The 16,178-nt window shown below is 39.5% G+C and overlaps 1 protein-coding gene across 7 annotated transcripts in view; it reads right to left on the reverse strand.

Moving 5' to 3' along the window:
- PRDM2 (PR/SET domain 2) overlaps positions 1 to 16,178 on the reverse strand; it is a 73,590-nt gene that overhangs the window by 32,261 nt on the left and 25,151 nt on the right. For 4 of the 7 annotated variants that reach the window (XM_055704012.1, XM_055704014.1, XM_055704015.1 and 1 more), the window contains 2 exons: positions 13,027 to 13,153; positions 12,554 to 12,676 (listed from right to left, as the gene is read on the reverse strand). The exons of 1 other annotated variant lie outside the window; for it this stretch is intronic. In XM_055704012.1, the coding sequence (XP_055559987.1) occupies positions 12,554 to 12,676; positions 13,027 to 13,153 (250 nt within the window). The remainder of the gene's footprint in view (positions 1 to 12,553; positions 12,677 to 13,026; positions 13,154 to 16,178) is intronic. 2 more of the 7 variants (XM_055704013.1, XM_055704017.1) reach the window with 1 other exon arrangement.

Genomic DNA, 16,178 nt, shown 5'->3' on the forward strand with positions numbered 1-16,178 from the left:
AAAAGTTAGCATGGCATCACAGGATATGCCATGCCAACACAAAGAAATGATGCAACAGTTTGCAAGAAGCATGCAGCCAGAAAAGCTTAGCTGATGCTATTCACAAAATGCAGGTAAGCAGATGAAAAATAAATAAAAAATATTTAGGCTGAAAAATCCTACAAGCAGAAAGCCTATCTTAAATGTATGGTATTACACCAGTCCACAAAAATTGAAACGGGAATTGTCTCCAGTCTTCTTCATATAATCTAGTTTACAAAACATGAAGTATGTACCGTCACCCTCTGTAGCAGAGAGAGAAGCAAAAAGTAGTTTATATTATCTGTTTGCAGTAGTGTACCATCCACATCTGCAGCACCTCATTCAAGTCCTTATTATGTTATGCCTTCTGACTACTAGGAGTATAAATCATAGGAAGTCTTAAGTTTATAGACTAGAATACTTACTCATCCATAATGACTTGAGTAGTACAGAATGTCACTTAACAATTACAAAAGTATGGCAAACCAATATCCACAGGGTTTAATTCTATGCAATTTTAATTTAAAAATTTAGCATAGCACCACACAATGTGATGAAACAATTAAGTGTAAATAATTAAACACAGAGCTTTTATCTTCTCAAAAATTAAGTATTCTTTCTGCCCCTATGCCAGTATTTCTAAACTTAAAATAGCAGGTATGGAGTACACAAATACACAGATTTGCTCTAGAATTTCTCAATTACTCAATGCAGTTGTGTATTTCTACCTCCTACCCTCCCTAATAAACACAACCTCCCACCATTCACTACAAATTCCTAGCAAGTTACTTGTTAGCTAACCACAGCTACCACAGACACAGCCAACCCACTACATAAAATATAATAAACACTCTTCTCTGTAGTTATATTCCATTAGCTTCTATTTTGCTAAGTATTAAAACAAAAGAAGCAGCAAAAGAAATAACTGCTGGCAAACAGATTTTCCAGAAATAACCTGTGTTCTCTATGCTTAGCCAGTTTTTATATACCACTCAGTTAAAAATAGAGCATCCAAATTTTGTATGTAAATACAGAGAATTAGTCAAAATTTAAATCTCCACCTTTAACGAAGATGAACTTTTACTTGAATGCAGGAAATGCTGCTTTTACATTCACTGTTGCTCTCCCTGAAATGTTTTTCTGACCCTGAAATGATGCTGCACTCAGATAATTAAGGAATAACATTAATTTTGACAGCATCATTTTCAAGAAAATGCAAAAGTAAGGCCTCATGTGACTACTTGTACCACAAAGTCTAAAATTATCACTATTAGGTCAATCTGTCTTTATATGTAATAAATAACGCAAATATTTTTCATGACCTTATTTGGATCACTAAACATTTGAGAAGATTAAATCAAAAATATCCAGGTTCTTTAGCTAAGTTATTTTTAAAAGTAACTACTTAGCACTTTACCTGCTGTTTTATTCTGCTGTTTGACAAACTGGAGATGTTCAAATTCAACAGTGACCATACCAATATGTGACATTTTAGGAAAGAAAACAAAAACGCCAAAAGGATTGCTGAGTCCACATGCCGACCCAAAAGCTAATCCAATTAGCCCTTCATACACTGCTGATAAAGGCCATGTTCTGTTATCAAGAGTAATTTTGCTCTACTGTGCCAAACAGAACTCTCAAAAGGTTAGTGAAAAGCTGCAATTGCACGGAAGACCAAAACCACACAGTTTCCCCAAACATTTGCCCAGTAATGGGCTATGGCTTTACTTGGAGAATGCAGCTGTACCAAGGCTACAATTCCCAGGAAACAGGACTGCCTTTGTATTTAGCCGGAGCACTGGGATTACTGTAACAGGAGTCTCTAACGCTGAGGAAACAAGAGCAAAGCCTCTCACAGATGTAGGATCCAGACAGTGCTGCTACCACCAGATTAAATATCCTGTGTATGAAGTTAAACTCCTTGGAATTGCTACAAGGTCACACTCAACATTTTTTGTTTACGTCCACTCAAATCTGACCTGTTACTCATTTTTACCCAACTGAATCCTTTTGTTCACCATACCTACAACGCGTCACTTGTCAGAAATTTTTCTCCCACAAAACAGTAAAGTATTCTCAGTAAAATTATGCCCTTCTGTTTTGTAACGTATTTCATCCCGCTCCTTGGTATACATTTCCAATTTTCTTTCCTTTAACCTTCTTATTCTCCCATTTTTCTTCAGTACAACTCGCAGAGTTAACCTTTACTTTGGGGGATTCAGTAGCGAAAAACACATACGGCACACATTTTTGTTAATGAAAAGTTTTTTCTAATATTACCAGCAGCAATCCAAGATATATACAATAGGCTAGTATCTTGCATTTCAAAAAGGGAAAATTACTTTGGAAAACATATTCAGTAGTATTTCCCCTAGCGTACTGCCCTCCTTTTAGCAGCACACTCCAAAGTGCCAAGATATCAGTTTTGCCATGTAATGCAAGCTTGCCTTAAACACTATTTCTTTTTTCTGTAGTTTTAAAGACTATTATTTACTGCAAGCATAGCATTACTAACTTCCCTGAACTTTCTGTTCAGACACTAAGAACAGAGATGTGAAAACAGTATGTCAAACTACATGCACTCCCATACAAATATTGTACAAGGATAACACCACGATTAACAACTGAAGCAGGGATGACAAAACCAGAATTGCCAATTACCCACTGTAGTAAATATGCAGTGCACTTCCATTAGTCCCCATTAAAAATATTACACCATTTTTATGAACTGGGTCTTCAACCTAACAAGGAACATCTTTAATTGTTAATAAGCGTAATAGCATCATGACACATTTGCAGGCATAAAAGTGTTGCTTCTCTGCATCTGTTATATTTGGAAAGACTCATCTCCTTCCAACTTCAGACTGACAATCCAAGGTCATAAGGCAGCATATCACTGCAGGTCTAATATATAAAAGTAGGCAAAGGAGCAGGGTAAACATCGCATAAACACATTATCTGAATGTACAACACAGTCCCCGAACAATTTTCATCCGCTGAGGAATTGTGGAAGATTTGCTTAGCTTCCTCTGTAAAACCAAGGGTTTCATTCCTGTCAGCTGCAGCCCATTGATATTTTCTTAGAGAAATGCTTTTCAGTCTTCTCTGATAACAGAAGATATAGTCAATTTTATTTGCAAAGGAACTCTAATTGTAATGCTCCAGTTGCCCCAAAAAGTGCACTGCTCAAGAAGCACAAGAGAGTACTACAGGCCAACAGCAACAGTTGGCACTCATGTTAACAGAACCGACAACAAACATTACCAAATTTAGTTTGCCCCAAACCAGACAACAGCAAACCGTTATCTGCTTAATTTATGAAACCAAGAAAGGTCAACAGGCCCATAAAGTTACTACAGGGAATGGCAACTTCCTCCATTTTTCAAATAAAGTGAAAACAAATCCCAGTCAGAGCACAAATGTATTTGTCTTCTGCTCAGTTAGCTTCTACATTCAATCAAGATTAACCTGCTTAGATCAAATTAGACTTTAAAACTGTAGGAGTTTTTTGCACACATCTTTTGATAGCATAAAATGTGAACTAGAACAGAATATAAAAATAAAACATCACTGAAAAATAACTTAAGACTCTTTCATTCGCAGGCAAGGAATGAGAGAAAACAGCTCTGGTGTATGCGAGCGTGGAGGCTGGAGCCTGACAGCAGTTAAGGATTTGGTAGCGACAAGGAAGTTTCAGCACAAAGTCCACTTTGCTTTTGCAATCCCTGACAAAGGCCTGTAAGATCTGGAACACCAGACACTCTGCTTTTCACCTGCAACTCGAAACACAACACTTTGCAGGGCAGTCAATTTTTTACTCAACTCACTGAAACTTAGTATGACCTACTCCTTGGTCATAGCCCAAGAGAACTCCAGTGTTTGGCAGCAGTATCACACCCCTTTCCTTTAAAGCCTATGACTCGATGGCAAAGGGGTGTATTTTAACATTCTGATGCAAACTCACGACGAAAGAGAGGTCAGCTATCATTGCAGCTGAGCTGCTTCACACCAGACTTTACTATTAGGCATTTGGTTTCCAATTTTACTGGCAGCAACTTAGGGAAGTTTGCATTGGACTTGGCTCTGAAAAACTGCGAAGCATGAGAAAATTGACCAGAGCTTAAGACGAATCAAGTCACTTTCAGGAACACTTAGGCCTTTCCCATTCAACAATTAAACTGTTTCTTGTGGGCTGCCAAATAAAGCAAGATTCACATTTCACCAGACTCAAGTGAGACATATGGCTCTCAATGCAAGTTAGAATAGATGTATAGCTCACCAGCCATTTCCATGGCATTTTGCAGTAATAATCATCAAGATGATAGATTTTCAGCTATTATAATACTCTCGCTAGAGTAATTTTATGTCAATCATCACATTAATAATACTGTCTCTTTGAAGTTCTACAGCATTAATCACAGCCTATCAAATGCTTTTACAGAACTCTGATAGTAAGTGTGACAACAAAATTAACTCTTTAACAGCAACCCTGGTAAGCTCCTAATTGCTTCTGAAAGTTTCATCCTAAACCGCTTTCATGCACTGGTGATCCAACTAAATATTGTGCTTGCCTAGGCCAGGGGAAAAGTCTGTAAGAGGTAAATATTTGCTAGTGAGAATTTAATGGTCAGACATTATCTAAGTTCTTGGCTACAAATACTGAAATACCAGTGAGTCTTATTTCAATAACTGTTAAACCCAAGTAAAAACTATAGACTGCTATAATATTTCCTTGAGGAACTTGTCCCAGCAAGTGTAGGCCAATGAGAATTCTTCAGAACAAAGTCATTCCTGTAAATCTGTGTAACACTTTTGGCAGGAATAACAAAACAAATTTGAAGGTTTGGTAGATTTAAAAAAATAAAAATACATTCTGGTCTGACAACTGTTTATCCTTTTTGTTCATTTGGAAAACGTACTAAAAACACCCATCAGTAAGTGGAATATAAAACTGCTTCAGTATTTTGCAGTTTTGTAATCCAGTGACATGAGAATCTTCAGAGAGACTTCACAAAGTCAAGTTAACTTACGAAGGAGATTCTCACAATTACAGAACAGAGCTCTCGGCCAGACACACACAAATGGAGCCTGCATCTCTCCCATAAATAAACCAGCTATCAAAACTTTGTATTCACACACCTGAAGTTAAACATGCTTGTTTATCGCTGCACAATAAACTGCGCAAGGCACCTTCATACAGACTCTCCGTGTAAGACATTCTCCGTAAACAAGTAAAATAGACAATGCAAAATTATGGTAAAATGTAATAAAAACAAGCACTAAAAAGTTTTAGTAGAGTTAATGACACAGAATCAATATCAGTAATATTTGGTTTTTGAAAAGATGAAGCATAAAAAGAAAACAAAAGAAGGCAGAGGTATGGAAGATTCTTATTACAAGGAGAAATTAGAGACTTCACTGAATTAAGACTGATTCAAGCCAGAGGTAAAAAAAAAACCCATACATTGCAAGTCAATCATTGTCTTCACCTTTATCTACCATAAAAGCCAGAAAGTCCAATTATAAAAGAAAAAATTAAGTAGACTGCACAGGTGGGTAAGAAAACTATAGAAAGAACAAGTGTCTGTTAAACCCCTGACTTAACAGCAGGTAATACAAAGGAATTCAAGAAATAATTATTTATGTGAATAATTCAGTGAGCAAACCCAAATACTTTAATATAGGTAAGGCAGTCATCATTGAGTTTGCTCTCTTGTATGGGACAAGCAACAAGACAATTCTAAGCCACAAAATAGGTCACTTAACAGAAAAATAAAAGCGTTTGTTGTCACAGTCTGGAAAACACAGCCTATCCTCCCATTTTGTAGGAATTCATCTCATGCCTATTTTGGAACATAACCTCCAAATTATTTATCTCAAAGCTCTTCCCTAAAACAGCAATCACCAAATTCTCTCTGCATCTTCTACACAAAAGCATTAAAACAGTTCTAAGACTCAGAAGAGAACATTCCAAGTAAGTTTTGGAAAATCCGAATAGAATAAAATATTTATTCAAGGAGAATAATATTTCAATAGAAACTTAACAACTTTTAACTTATTTTCAGGAAAATTAAGATAAAAATATTTTCCTAAGAAGAATAATTTCAAAACACATGGGCTTAATTAAAAAAAAGATTAGCAGTGGAATACCAAGCTTCTTCCAGGTCACTCACTGTCTCAAAGCTAATCTTGATCAATATAAAAAGATTGATTAATACGGAAAAGCTGTCTGGTGCCTTATTTCACTTCCCACTGCAGGTTATGTAACTGCAGACAACGTTAGCAAATTTGCCAAGAAATGCTGCTACTGTGCTCAAGATACATTTATTTTATTTTTTTTTTACTTGGAAAAAATACTGTAAGGAAGAAGCATGGCTGAAAAAGCAAAAGTATAAAGAAAAATATGGAACATTTTTATATTTGGAATAATCACTTAAGAAAAATATTTTTACTTTGTTAGGTAAATACATACATTTGCCCTAACCAGAAATAAGCGTATAGCTAGAAACACGCCAGCTTGTTACAATCGTGAAGGCCATATTTTTAAGTTAAAGACAAAAAAACCACAGAGATAAATTAACAGCGAGTATGCAAGGTGCTTGTAGTACTTGTTTTAAAAAACGTCTGATAATCAGCACCGAGTCCTTACACTGCATTGCCGACCACCTTCAAGCCCTTTGCTAAATTCTTCTTATAAAAAGTTCTGTTTTTGTAGTGGCATCGCCAGGCAGAGGCTTGCGCAGACAAGGCTGGGGCCATGTCCTACAAACCCCAGGGGGTCTGATCCCACGTGTGACACAGACACATACCATGACACACTCAACAGTCCCACACTGCCAGAGAGCACCTGTGGATTCCCACTACCAGCTGCGTATGTGGAAACTTTTACAGGGAGTGTATACACAATAGTACATCTGAGGCTTCTGAAGAGGCAAACAACCCTACAGCCTTCCCCAACCTTGTAATTACAGCACGTAAGTAAACAAGTTTCCCAATGTTCACATAAATATGATACAACCTGACTAAAGCAAAAACATTGATGTTTTTAATAACTTAGAAAATTCCTGAATGTGCTAAGGCTTTATGTTTCCAAAAGTTTACGCTAAGAAATACAGAGTTTGAGGGGTTCAATACATGCAATTTAGCGCTGAATTAACTTTTTTTTTTTAATATACAGATTTATTTTTTTTTAAATCTCTGAAATGAAGGCTTATCTTCACCTATTCTTAAACCCGTTGGCAGAAGCCAGGCTGGAATGAATCATACCAATTTCACTCTGCTGTTTGGAAAAGCTTAGCGCAGCAGCTATCATAGGGACTGGGAGCATCGCTGTAGAAGTGAAGATGGGAATTTAAAGTAATACGAGTCTCATATTGAAAGGGCCCCATTTATGAGGGATAAAAGAAAACTTCCACTGGTTGGAAGACCTCAAATGTATTAGATACTCACCAGACAAAAGCTGTCATGAGAGGTACCATTCCCTTGAATCCCAAATACAGCTTTTTGCCTAGAGTTGTATAATTCTTCTCATAAATCAGTGATTTGGGGAAATCAAAGTAAATTTAATTTTAAGACTTTGTTCCAGATTATCTTGTTGACCTTCTTCTTCCCTTGCCTTTTCCCAGTCATCGGCCAGGAAATTTTGAAGCCTCTACTTTCTAGGTTTTTCATTAAATCTGTTGGAAACAGAGCTTCGGTAAGAATATAATTTCATGTTATCCTTGCTACAAACGTACAACTTACAGAACTTTAACATCCTTCTATAAGCTACATTCCAACTACTACACAACCATGTTTCTCACAAGCTCTTTTCTGTTTGGAAATAAACTTGTAAACTTATTCCAACTACAAGTTGAACTAATAAATTAATGTAACTTAAAGAACAATCAGGGCATCGTTTGGCCATGATTTCCATGTGTGATGACATCCAGATGGCAATCCAAGGCCTACCTTTCTGTAAACAGGATGCATAGTTATGTGACTCTCAAGTACAGCTAATTATTTGGAACTAAGTGAGAATGCCTATGAAAGTAGTTAACAAAAAACCTGCAAGGATTTCTACTATCACAGAACTTAACCCGATCGTTTCATCTTTACATTTCCCTTTTCTACAGCAGCAATCTGAAACTATTCCAGCAATTGTCACGCTTACAGACAAACGAAAATCCAGTGTAACTTTCATTATGACAATATTTACTTAGAATCTGTGAAGCGGGAGCCTGAAGTTGCACTTCACATTCAGACCAATATAAAACAAAGGCGTAATATTTATAACAGATGATAATTGATTCATAATTCACCCACCTTAACCTCACGCTACCTCTGGGGCAGTATTATTTACTAAGTGTTATCTTGTAGTTCATACTCTCCCTGAAATCTGATAAGAACTATGGGAAAACAGCAGTACAACCATTTAAGGTAGTAAAGTTTTAAAAGATTTATTTGCAATGGTTTGAGTCTTTAAAACTGTACTACAGTAAGTAATCACCAGGGCCTGTCCAAGATACAGTGAACCCGATTCAGGTGTTTTGCCTGCATTACAATAGCCAGCTCTATTTTAAGAAGTGACACAACTTGGTTTTTTAAGAGATCATTTGGTTTCATGACAAGACTCCCACTCAAGTTGCCTTATGCAGCATGTGCTTTTGGCAAAATGAAATTACAGACTTCTCCCCCACCCCCAACAGCCTGACTCTGTATAGAGAGAAGATATGAAAGAGGCACATGCAGTATTCCTTCCAGACAATAGTACGAGTTATGCCACTGGAGTTTGTTGCCTAGATAGAAGTGCTAAGTGGAACACAGCTAAGACAAATCGAGCTGAACAGCACAGCACGGAACCACTACCACAGAGATATAAATAAGCACAGGAGAAGTAAAACATTGCTCTCTTCTTCCTCACCAAAAAAAGAGGAGTGTTTAAAAGGTATTATTCACAAGCATGTAGCAGAGCAAACTTTTGTCCTGTGTAACATCAGTATCTTTCCTCCTCCAAGAACAGACTTTTGATCTGTCACATAATCCGTAACAGAAACTACCTAGATTATTTTAGCACTGTTTGATTACATTTTGGAGCCTGCTTAGCACCTTAAAGCAGATTATAGCCTGTTAAAACCACTGGATTTTTTTATGTATTACCATACTTTTTTTAGCAGTTCTATTTAGTTAAAGTTGCTTTTGACAGGAAGACAGAGTCTGAAATCAGAGATTCCAGAAGTGTTTTTCTTGAAAGAAACACTCATCTTTGATATTACTGCTTACTACTGCTGCACGTTGCTACTGTCATATATAAAGAAATGCCCCAATGAGAGGAAAAAAAAAAACAAAAAATGTCGATTCTACTCCTGTAATGGACACAAGATTTCAACTATAAACTGAAAGCGAAGCTGTTCGGGTTCTTTTGGGTTTGGTTTTTTTTTCCCCTTACAAAGGGAATTAATGAAGAATCTTGTGCTAATGCATTTGATTTGAACAAATTTTCCTATGAGTTTGGCAGGCAGGACAGAAGCATATTAACTACAAGATGGAAGAAGCAGATGATAAATGCTTAGCAAATAAATGAAATTTCAGAAAAAGCAAAAGCAACAAAGATGTATTAGATCATTTTTCTACTAGCTGTTGACCATGCACCAGCGGCTGCTGGCTCTTAACCACCTAGTAATCATGTCAAAGATAACAGGGGCTGGCCCCAATAAAAGTCTTTGATGCTACCCAAGTTCACCAAATTGTTTTCTTTTTTGGGGGGTTGCATTGTGCCCTCCACCCCACGCCATACCCTTTTATCCTACTAAATTTCTTTCTAGATCTCAAATGCCTTCATCACCTTAGCAACAACTCGCAAAGTTTCAATGTATAAAAATAAATTAGTAAGAACTGCCTCTTTTGCTCAAGGACTCCTACGCTGTTGTACATGGTAGAAGAAAGATGCAACGGATTTACTCCAGCTATGAAAACCTACGACCAAGCCAGGCAGGAACTATCGAACATTAATGCAGACTACAAAAGCAAAAACATGCACAACACTGAACAGCTGAAGAAGTGCAAGTGAAGAGCAGATGAGTTTTGAGAAGCACAACTCTGGCATAACCAAAACCTCACCTGCAAACACATTAGAAAAGACTGGTACATGGAGGAGAATGCCAGGTGCCATCCTAAATATGCTCTAAAGGAGATTACAAACCTTGTGTCAGTAATCACTTGCAAACAAAGGTCAGATCAAGGTCAAGGAAAACTGTTCAATCTGTACTTTGTGTCTGCCCTAGACTCTGTCAGCTGCTGATTCTTAAATGCCATCTCAACTTCACAGATTTAGTAAGGCCCACCTCTTATGTTAAGACCATCTGAACTGACAGCCTGTGAGGATTTATTCAGAAATACAGAGTATTCCTACTGCAAGATGAAAAGTTTTTTAAAAAAAATAAAAGCCTTGACTGATTGGGCAAAATGCATCGCATTTTTAATACCTGTAAAACAATCACCTTTTCTGATGTAAGAGTTCATTAAATAAATTGAAGAAACAAGACTATTTGTCAAATGATAGCTATCTTAACTGTCCAAGGCCAAGGCTTAAGATGCATTAAAAATTCAGAAGGGTATTTGTTTTACTGCACAGAGAATAATTATGAGCTATTAAATAACTGCATGTTTTGAATAACTAAATTATAATACATTTCTCAAATAACGTCTAGTCATTGCTAAGGTATTGAACTGTCAGTTTACTTTTCTGGAAAATGTGTTTCCAAAAGACACACTCATTCACAGTTGTTTAAACTTGGCAGTTGTTACTTAGTTCTATTTTCTCCTCAATGTGCAAGACGACAACCTGCAACACAGGCCAAAACAAAGTTTATAAAAGAAAGAATTAATTGATCTGTTTAGGTAACTAATAAATGCAAATTTCACAACCCTTCAGAGGTGTCACTCTCTCGCAAGTTTCTTACATTGGTATTTAAGCTAAAAGATTACCTTGCACTGACTCCCAACTTCACACATGCATAACGTGAAGTGATACTATTTTTCTCCTCCCCACCCCCCTTTTAACATAAAGTTAGAATTGTGTTTTTTAAAATTACTTTTTAATTCTGCTCATCAAAATTTCCTTTATTTTCCCATAAAACCTCAACCCCAGGAGATACAGCTGAATCTGCAAAAGAAGGGGCATCAGTAAAACCATTTTGGAATCCTAACTGCAGCTACTGCTATCAAATCAGCAGAAAAATATTGTCTCTCTTACAGGAAAATTGCTGTGAATTGCAAATATTAGCAGATGTTACCACAAATATTAAAGTAACTAAAAGTAAATGTAGAAGACTAAAAATAATTCCAGTGGAACCCACTAAAAACAGAACTACACAATTTCAAAATACACATGCATTAGAAAAGAATAAAGCACATACTATGAATGGCATTATCTTTTACAGCAAGTATGCTGAAACATAACATTTTAAAGCAAATAAGAATTTGGTCTTTCTGCTTCATGACACAAGAGTGTAATTCCAACGATAGATTAACCTTGTTTATTTTCAACTGCTTCATATATATATATATTGTATTTGGGGTTGGGTTTTGGTGGGGTTTTTTTTCATGGTTTTTGTTGTTTGGGTTTTTTTAATATCTGTAAGCCTTGGTAAGGATCCAATTATAAAATGCCAGTCTGAAATCTGTAAAAACAGTTAAAACTCTAAATCTACAAAATAGCAGAAAATCAAAACCCAGGAAGCACCAGATTAGTTTACTGATATTTTTATCTGTAACTTCACAAATGCAAATCAAACTTCTATGACATGAAAAATTAACTTAGAAATTATTCTGTCTGGCTTTTCTGATTTATAATATAATCAAATTCTTTCAAGCTGTTTTTCTAGCCTTTCAGGTAAATCACAGGCACACAAATTCTATTTGCTAAGATAATGCACATTTAGGAAAAAGCCTAATACAGCCTCTAATTTACCCAGCTTTACTTATATATGTGCTCAATATGCTTTTCATTACAGGCAGCACACTAAAAATCAGTGCCTGAATTTCAGTTTGCATTAGCTTGACCTACAAATCGCTGCTCAAAAGAATAACTGACTGTGCTGCACCACTTCTTTCTCCCAGCCCTCTCCTCAATTTCTAAAGTAAACTTACATAGTAACTGTCCTCCTAAAAAATGGAGTTTGCTCCCAGTATAAGCACAGCCTCGCGCTGCAAGTAAGATCAGGCCCTAAATTTTAGTCTGAAAACAAAATAATTTGCAAGGATGCCATTTAAAATATTATCTCCTTTCTTTCTTTGGCTTGTTTGTAGCCTTCAGGGAATTCTCAAATGTAGATATTCACCTACAAGAGGAATTGATACCCTTGTGCTACAACTGCAAATACTTCCTTTTTATATTTACTCCCTGTAAGCGATAGCTTCTGTTGCGATTTTGGCCTAAAACGGTAGTCGAAATGTCAGTTATATAAGGCCGTGCGTGGAGGCTCATGCACGCTAAAAAATATCGCTACTGAATTAGTCATGGAAAAAATAATGGATGTCTGGTCCGACATACGTATTTGCATGGAGACTAACGTGTATCCCACCCCCCGACATTCTTCCTCCTCTGCCCAAGTCAGCCCGAAGTAGCCATTCGCACCGCCTGCCACATTTCGTAACCACCGCCATCGCCAGTACCCTAAAAATAACGAGAAATTAAGAAACCATCCAAAGCAACAAAGCCCCGCCGAGCCGTTCCCACCCGCGCCGGCCCGGCGGGAGGCCGCCCCCCCGCCCCAGCCAAAGTTGAGGCGCCGGCGGGCCCGGCCGGGCGCAGGGCAGCCCCCGCCGGCCCGGGCCCGGCCCCCCCAGCTCTCCCCGGCAGGCGCGGCGCGCTGCCCGGCCGGGCCCGCGGGAGGGGGGCGGCGGGGGAAGGTCACGGCGGCCGCCGCCGCCCACCCGGGAAAAGTTTGCGGGCCGCCTCCCCCCGGCACGGGCGCGCGCGGCGGGGGGGCGGCGGGCGGCGGCGGGCGGGCGGGCGGGCCCTACCTTTCTTGGCTTTCGGGGAGTGCCGCCGGCTCCGGGCGCTGGCTCGCTCTTCCTCAATAGCGGCGGCTATCTCCGGGTCGTCCTCCCCATTGTACCACACCAACAGCTCCTCGCCGGGCGCGATTGGCTGCCGGGAGAGAAGAGAGAGGCGCGGCGCCAATCAGGCGGCGGCTTGTTGGCGGCGGGCCGCGGGGCGGGGAGCGGCGGCGCCGACGGCGGTGCCCCACGCAGCCCGCGGCGCCCCGCGCGCCCAGGGTGCCGCCGCCCCCGCCCCCTGCCGGCCGGAGGGCGCACTGCCCGCCCCGCGCCCCCGCCCCCTGCCGGCCGGAGGGCGCACTGCCCGTCCGGCGGCCCCGCCCACGCCGCCCCGCCCGCACAGGCACGGCCGGGGCCCGGGCACGGCGCTGCCGTGCGAGGCGCTCGGGGAGAGACCCCGGCCCCTGCGGCCGGCCCGAGGGACAGAGCCCACCAGCCCCGGGCTGCACAGCCAGCTCAGGGGAACGCGGAGGGAAACAGGTAAGTACTACGTCTTCAACAGACCCACTTAATCACAGTAACGAAAGAGTTGTTTGCCATTCCGAAGGTTTTTTTCTATTTTTTTTTTTTTTTAATCCAATCAAAAATTTCAAGAAAAGGCCAAATCAGTCAAGCAAGCTGCCCTGCGGTTACCACTCGTACTCCCAGCAGCACCACCGAGCTGATCAGTACAAGTCTTCACAATTATTTCACGTGCTGCTTAAAATATTACCAGACTCAAACTACCAAGTCCCCAAGCCTGCAGAGTAAAGATGTATCTGTAGCCATGTGTGCAATCATCGCTCTCTCCCCACTTCCTGAAGCATTCTATCCAAAACCAAGAAAAAGCAATTTAAACGCATGCCTTTACCTTAACTGCAATCCTCCTCTTCCCAGGGCTTAATGAACATTGGGATCGTGGAGGCAAAACACTATTTTTAGAGTCGTTACATTAGAGCCAAGGGTATCCTTAGACTATTATTTCAAGTCTGAAGCCAAAGGGAAATTTTGTACCATGAACAACAGTAATATTTGTTTCTTCTAAAGCATTTTTTTTAAGCGAGTCTCACAGCACTTGATAAAGGTGATAGTTATCTTTATATCTTTATACCCCCAGACACTGGAACAACAAGAGATGCAAGATCCCAACAACTATGTTAAGTGTGTAAGTTGTATTCTAAGCAAAGCCTACGGTTTGGCTTCCCTAACAGTCCCGGAGGGCCGGCAGGATAAATAGCGGCAGAGCTATTTGCATGGTCCCATTCTGCAGCTGTTTAGCAGCAAGGAACGAGGAAGAGCTGTCTGATGCAAACCGCTGATCATCTAAACAGTACACAACCTCAGAGAAAAGAGCCAGCAAAAATGTTAGGCAATGCAAACACAGGACGATAACGAGCGCGTCATTTGCTAGCTGCATGGCTGGAACTAACACGCAACTTGATGAATTCAGTTTTGGTGCAGCTACTCCAGAATCTAAACTAAGCCCTCTAACCTTGTCCTTCTACAACGAGGTGCAGCAGCAGCAGCAAAGCCAGACAGTTGCACTGGCTCCCTCACTGGAAGCATGAGCAGGAAAAGGACAATGCCGAGCAAATGCCACCTCTACCGCTGCTCCGGCACCAAGGAACACACGGCCGTCTCTAGCGATGGCACCCTCCAAGAGCAGCTCCAAAACCCAACCTCATCCAAACTATTACCTACACGTTGTCGGTACAGCGCTGTCATGCTGGCATAGCTTGGTTCAACTATGGTATGAATTTTATAGTACGTTACAAAATAAGGTACAAATTTTGGAAAGGCTCATTAGGCTAATAACTCCCACATGCTTTTTGGTGCTTTATGTTTTGACTGCAGCATTTAGCATTCCTTAATCTTAATGTTTCCTGTTAAACAGGTAATTTCAAAATTTGTTATTTTCAAGAGTAATATCCTAACAAGTTATATCCCAAGAAGTTCTAACACAGATTGTCTTAAAACTCAATTAATTGTACATACAAGCACCGCACTGTGTCTTGGACTTACAGACTGATAGGCATTTGCCTGTATTAGAACACATCTTTTTCACCACAGACACTGTGTTTTACCATACTGCGCTGCTGCACCTGGATGTGGCCTCCACTTACCAAATGTCACCAAAGCGGACAGTCTGTGGCATTAGTACTTGTGTACATTTTTCGCAACGTATAACGTGTTCCTTTGTAACAGGGAGGTTCCTGAATTATTATAAACCTGTTTGACAAAACATTCCTCCATAAACAAATTAATTTCACCTTAATCAAGGACAATTTCACAGCCAAGCTTATTTAGAAGACTTTTTGAAACTGAGTTTTCATTGCAATTTTACTTCTTCAAGAATTCGAGTCCTGTACTCTGTGCAGAAGAACACTATTCAACTAGCTTGTTTCGTTAGGAGAGGCAGGAAGAAGTTCTGAAACCCTGTAATGAGTTTAAGCTGTTTCATCAAAATATCACAACTCTCATATATGCATCCTGGGGAAAGCATATGCAAAAAGCAGCCTACAAATCTCCTCAGTCCTTCAATAAAGATGAAGAGAAGATCGAAGAGAAAAAAATATTTGCTTGTGCTCGCTCAGAAGTTCCATTCTACTACTATGCATTTACAGCAGAGAACAGGAAAGTTAAAGCTCTGCAGTTTTGAGGTTCTTTTACACCAAGGAAATTTGGAGTTTGCTTATCTTAGCAATGAAGCTTGGAAATCAACCTGTTTATTAACTTAGAAACCAGAAACCCACAAAAAGCTGAATAAAACCTTAGGAAAAAATAGCTAGCCATGACAATATTTTAAATGCTTCGAGGTAAGGCAGAACAAAATTACATACCAGCCACTCTAATTCTCCTTTGGGGGTAAATAAAAACTGTGCTGTTCATTTATCACTAAATGGAATTCCCCCAAATGTATGAATTACGATAAAGATCAGGAAGGAAGCATGTGTACCTACCTGGGCTGGTAAATTTACAACAGTTTTGAAATGACAGTGTATACACCATAAAACATTACATGCAGAAAGAGAAGGACCTTTAAGATGTTGTTTATTACATGCTTTCTTTTGTCTCAGTTATCAATAAGACATGATGTGAATCTAAGACCATATGGACTCTACAAGCACAACATCATG

This window comes from Falco cherrug, chromosome 3 (assembly GCF_023634085.1).
Source record: "Falco cherrug isolate bFalChe1 chromosome 3, bFalChe1.pri, whole genome shotgun sequence".
Classification (NCBI taxonomy): Eukaryota; Metazoa; Chordata; class Aves; order Falconiformes; family Falconidae; genus Falco; species Falco cherrug.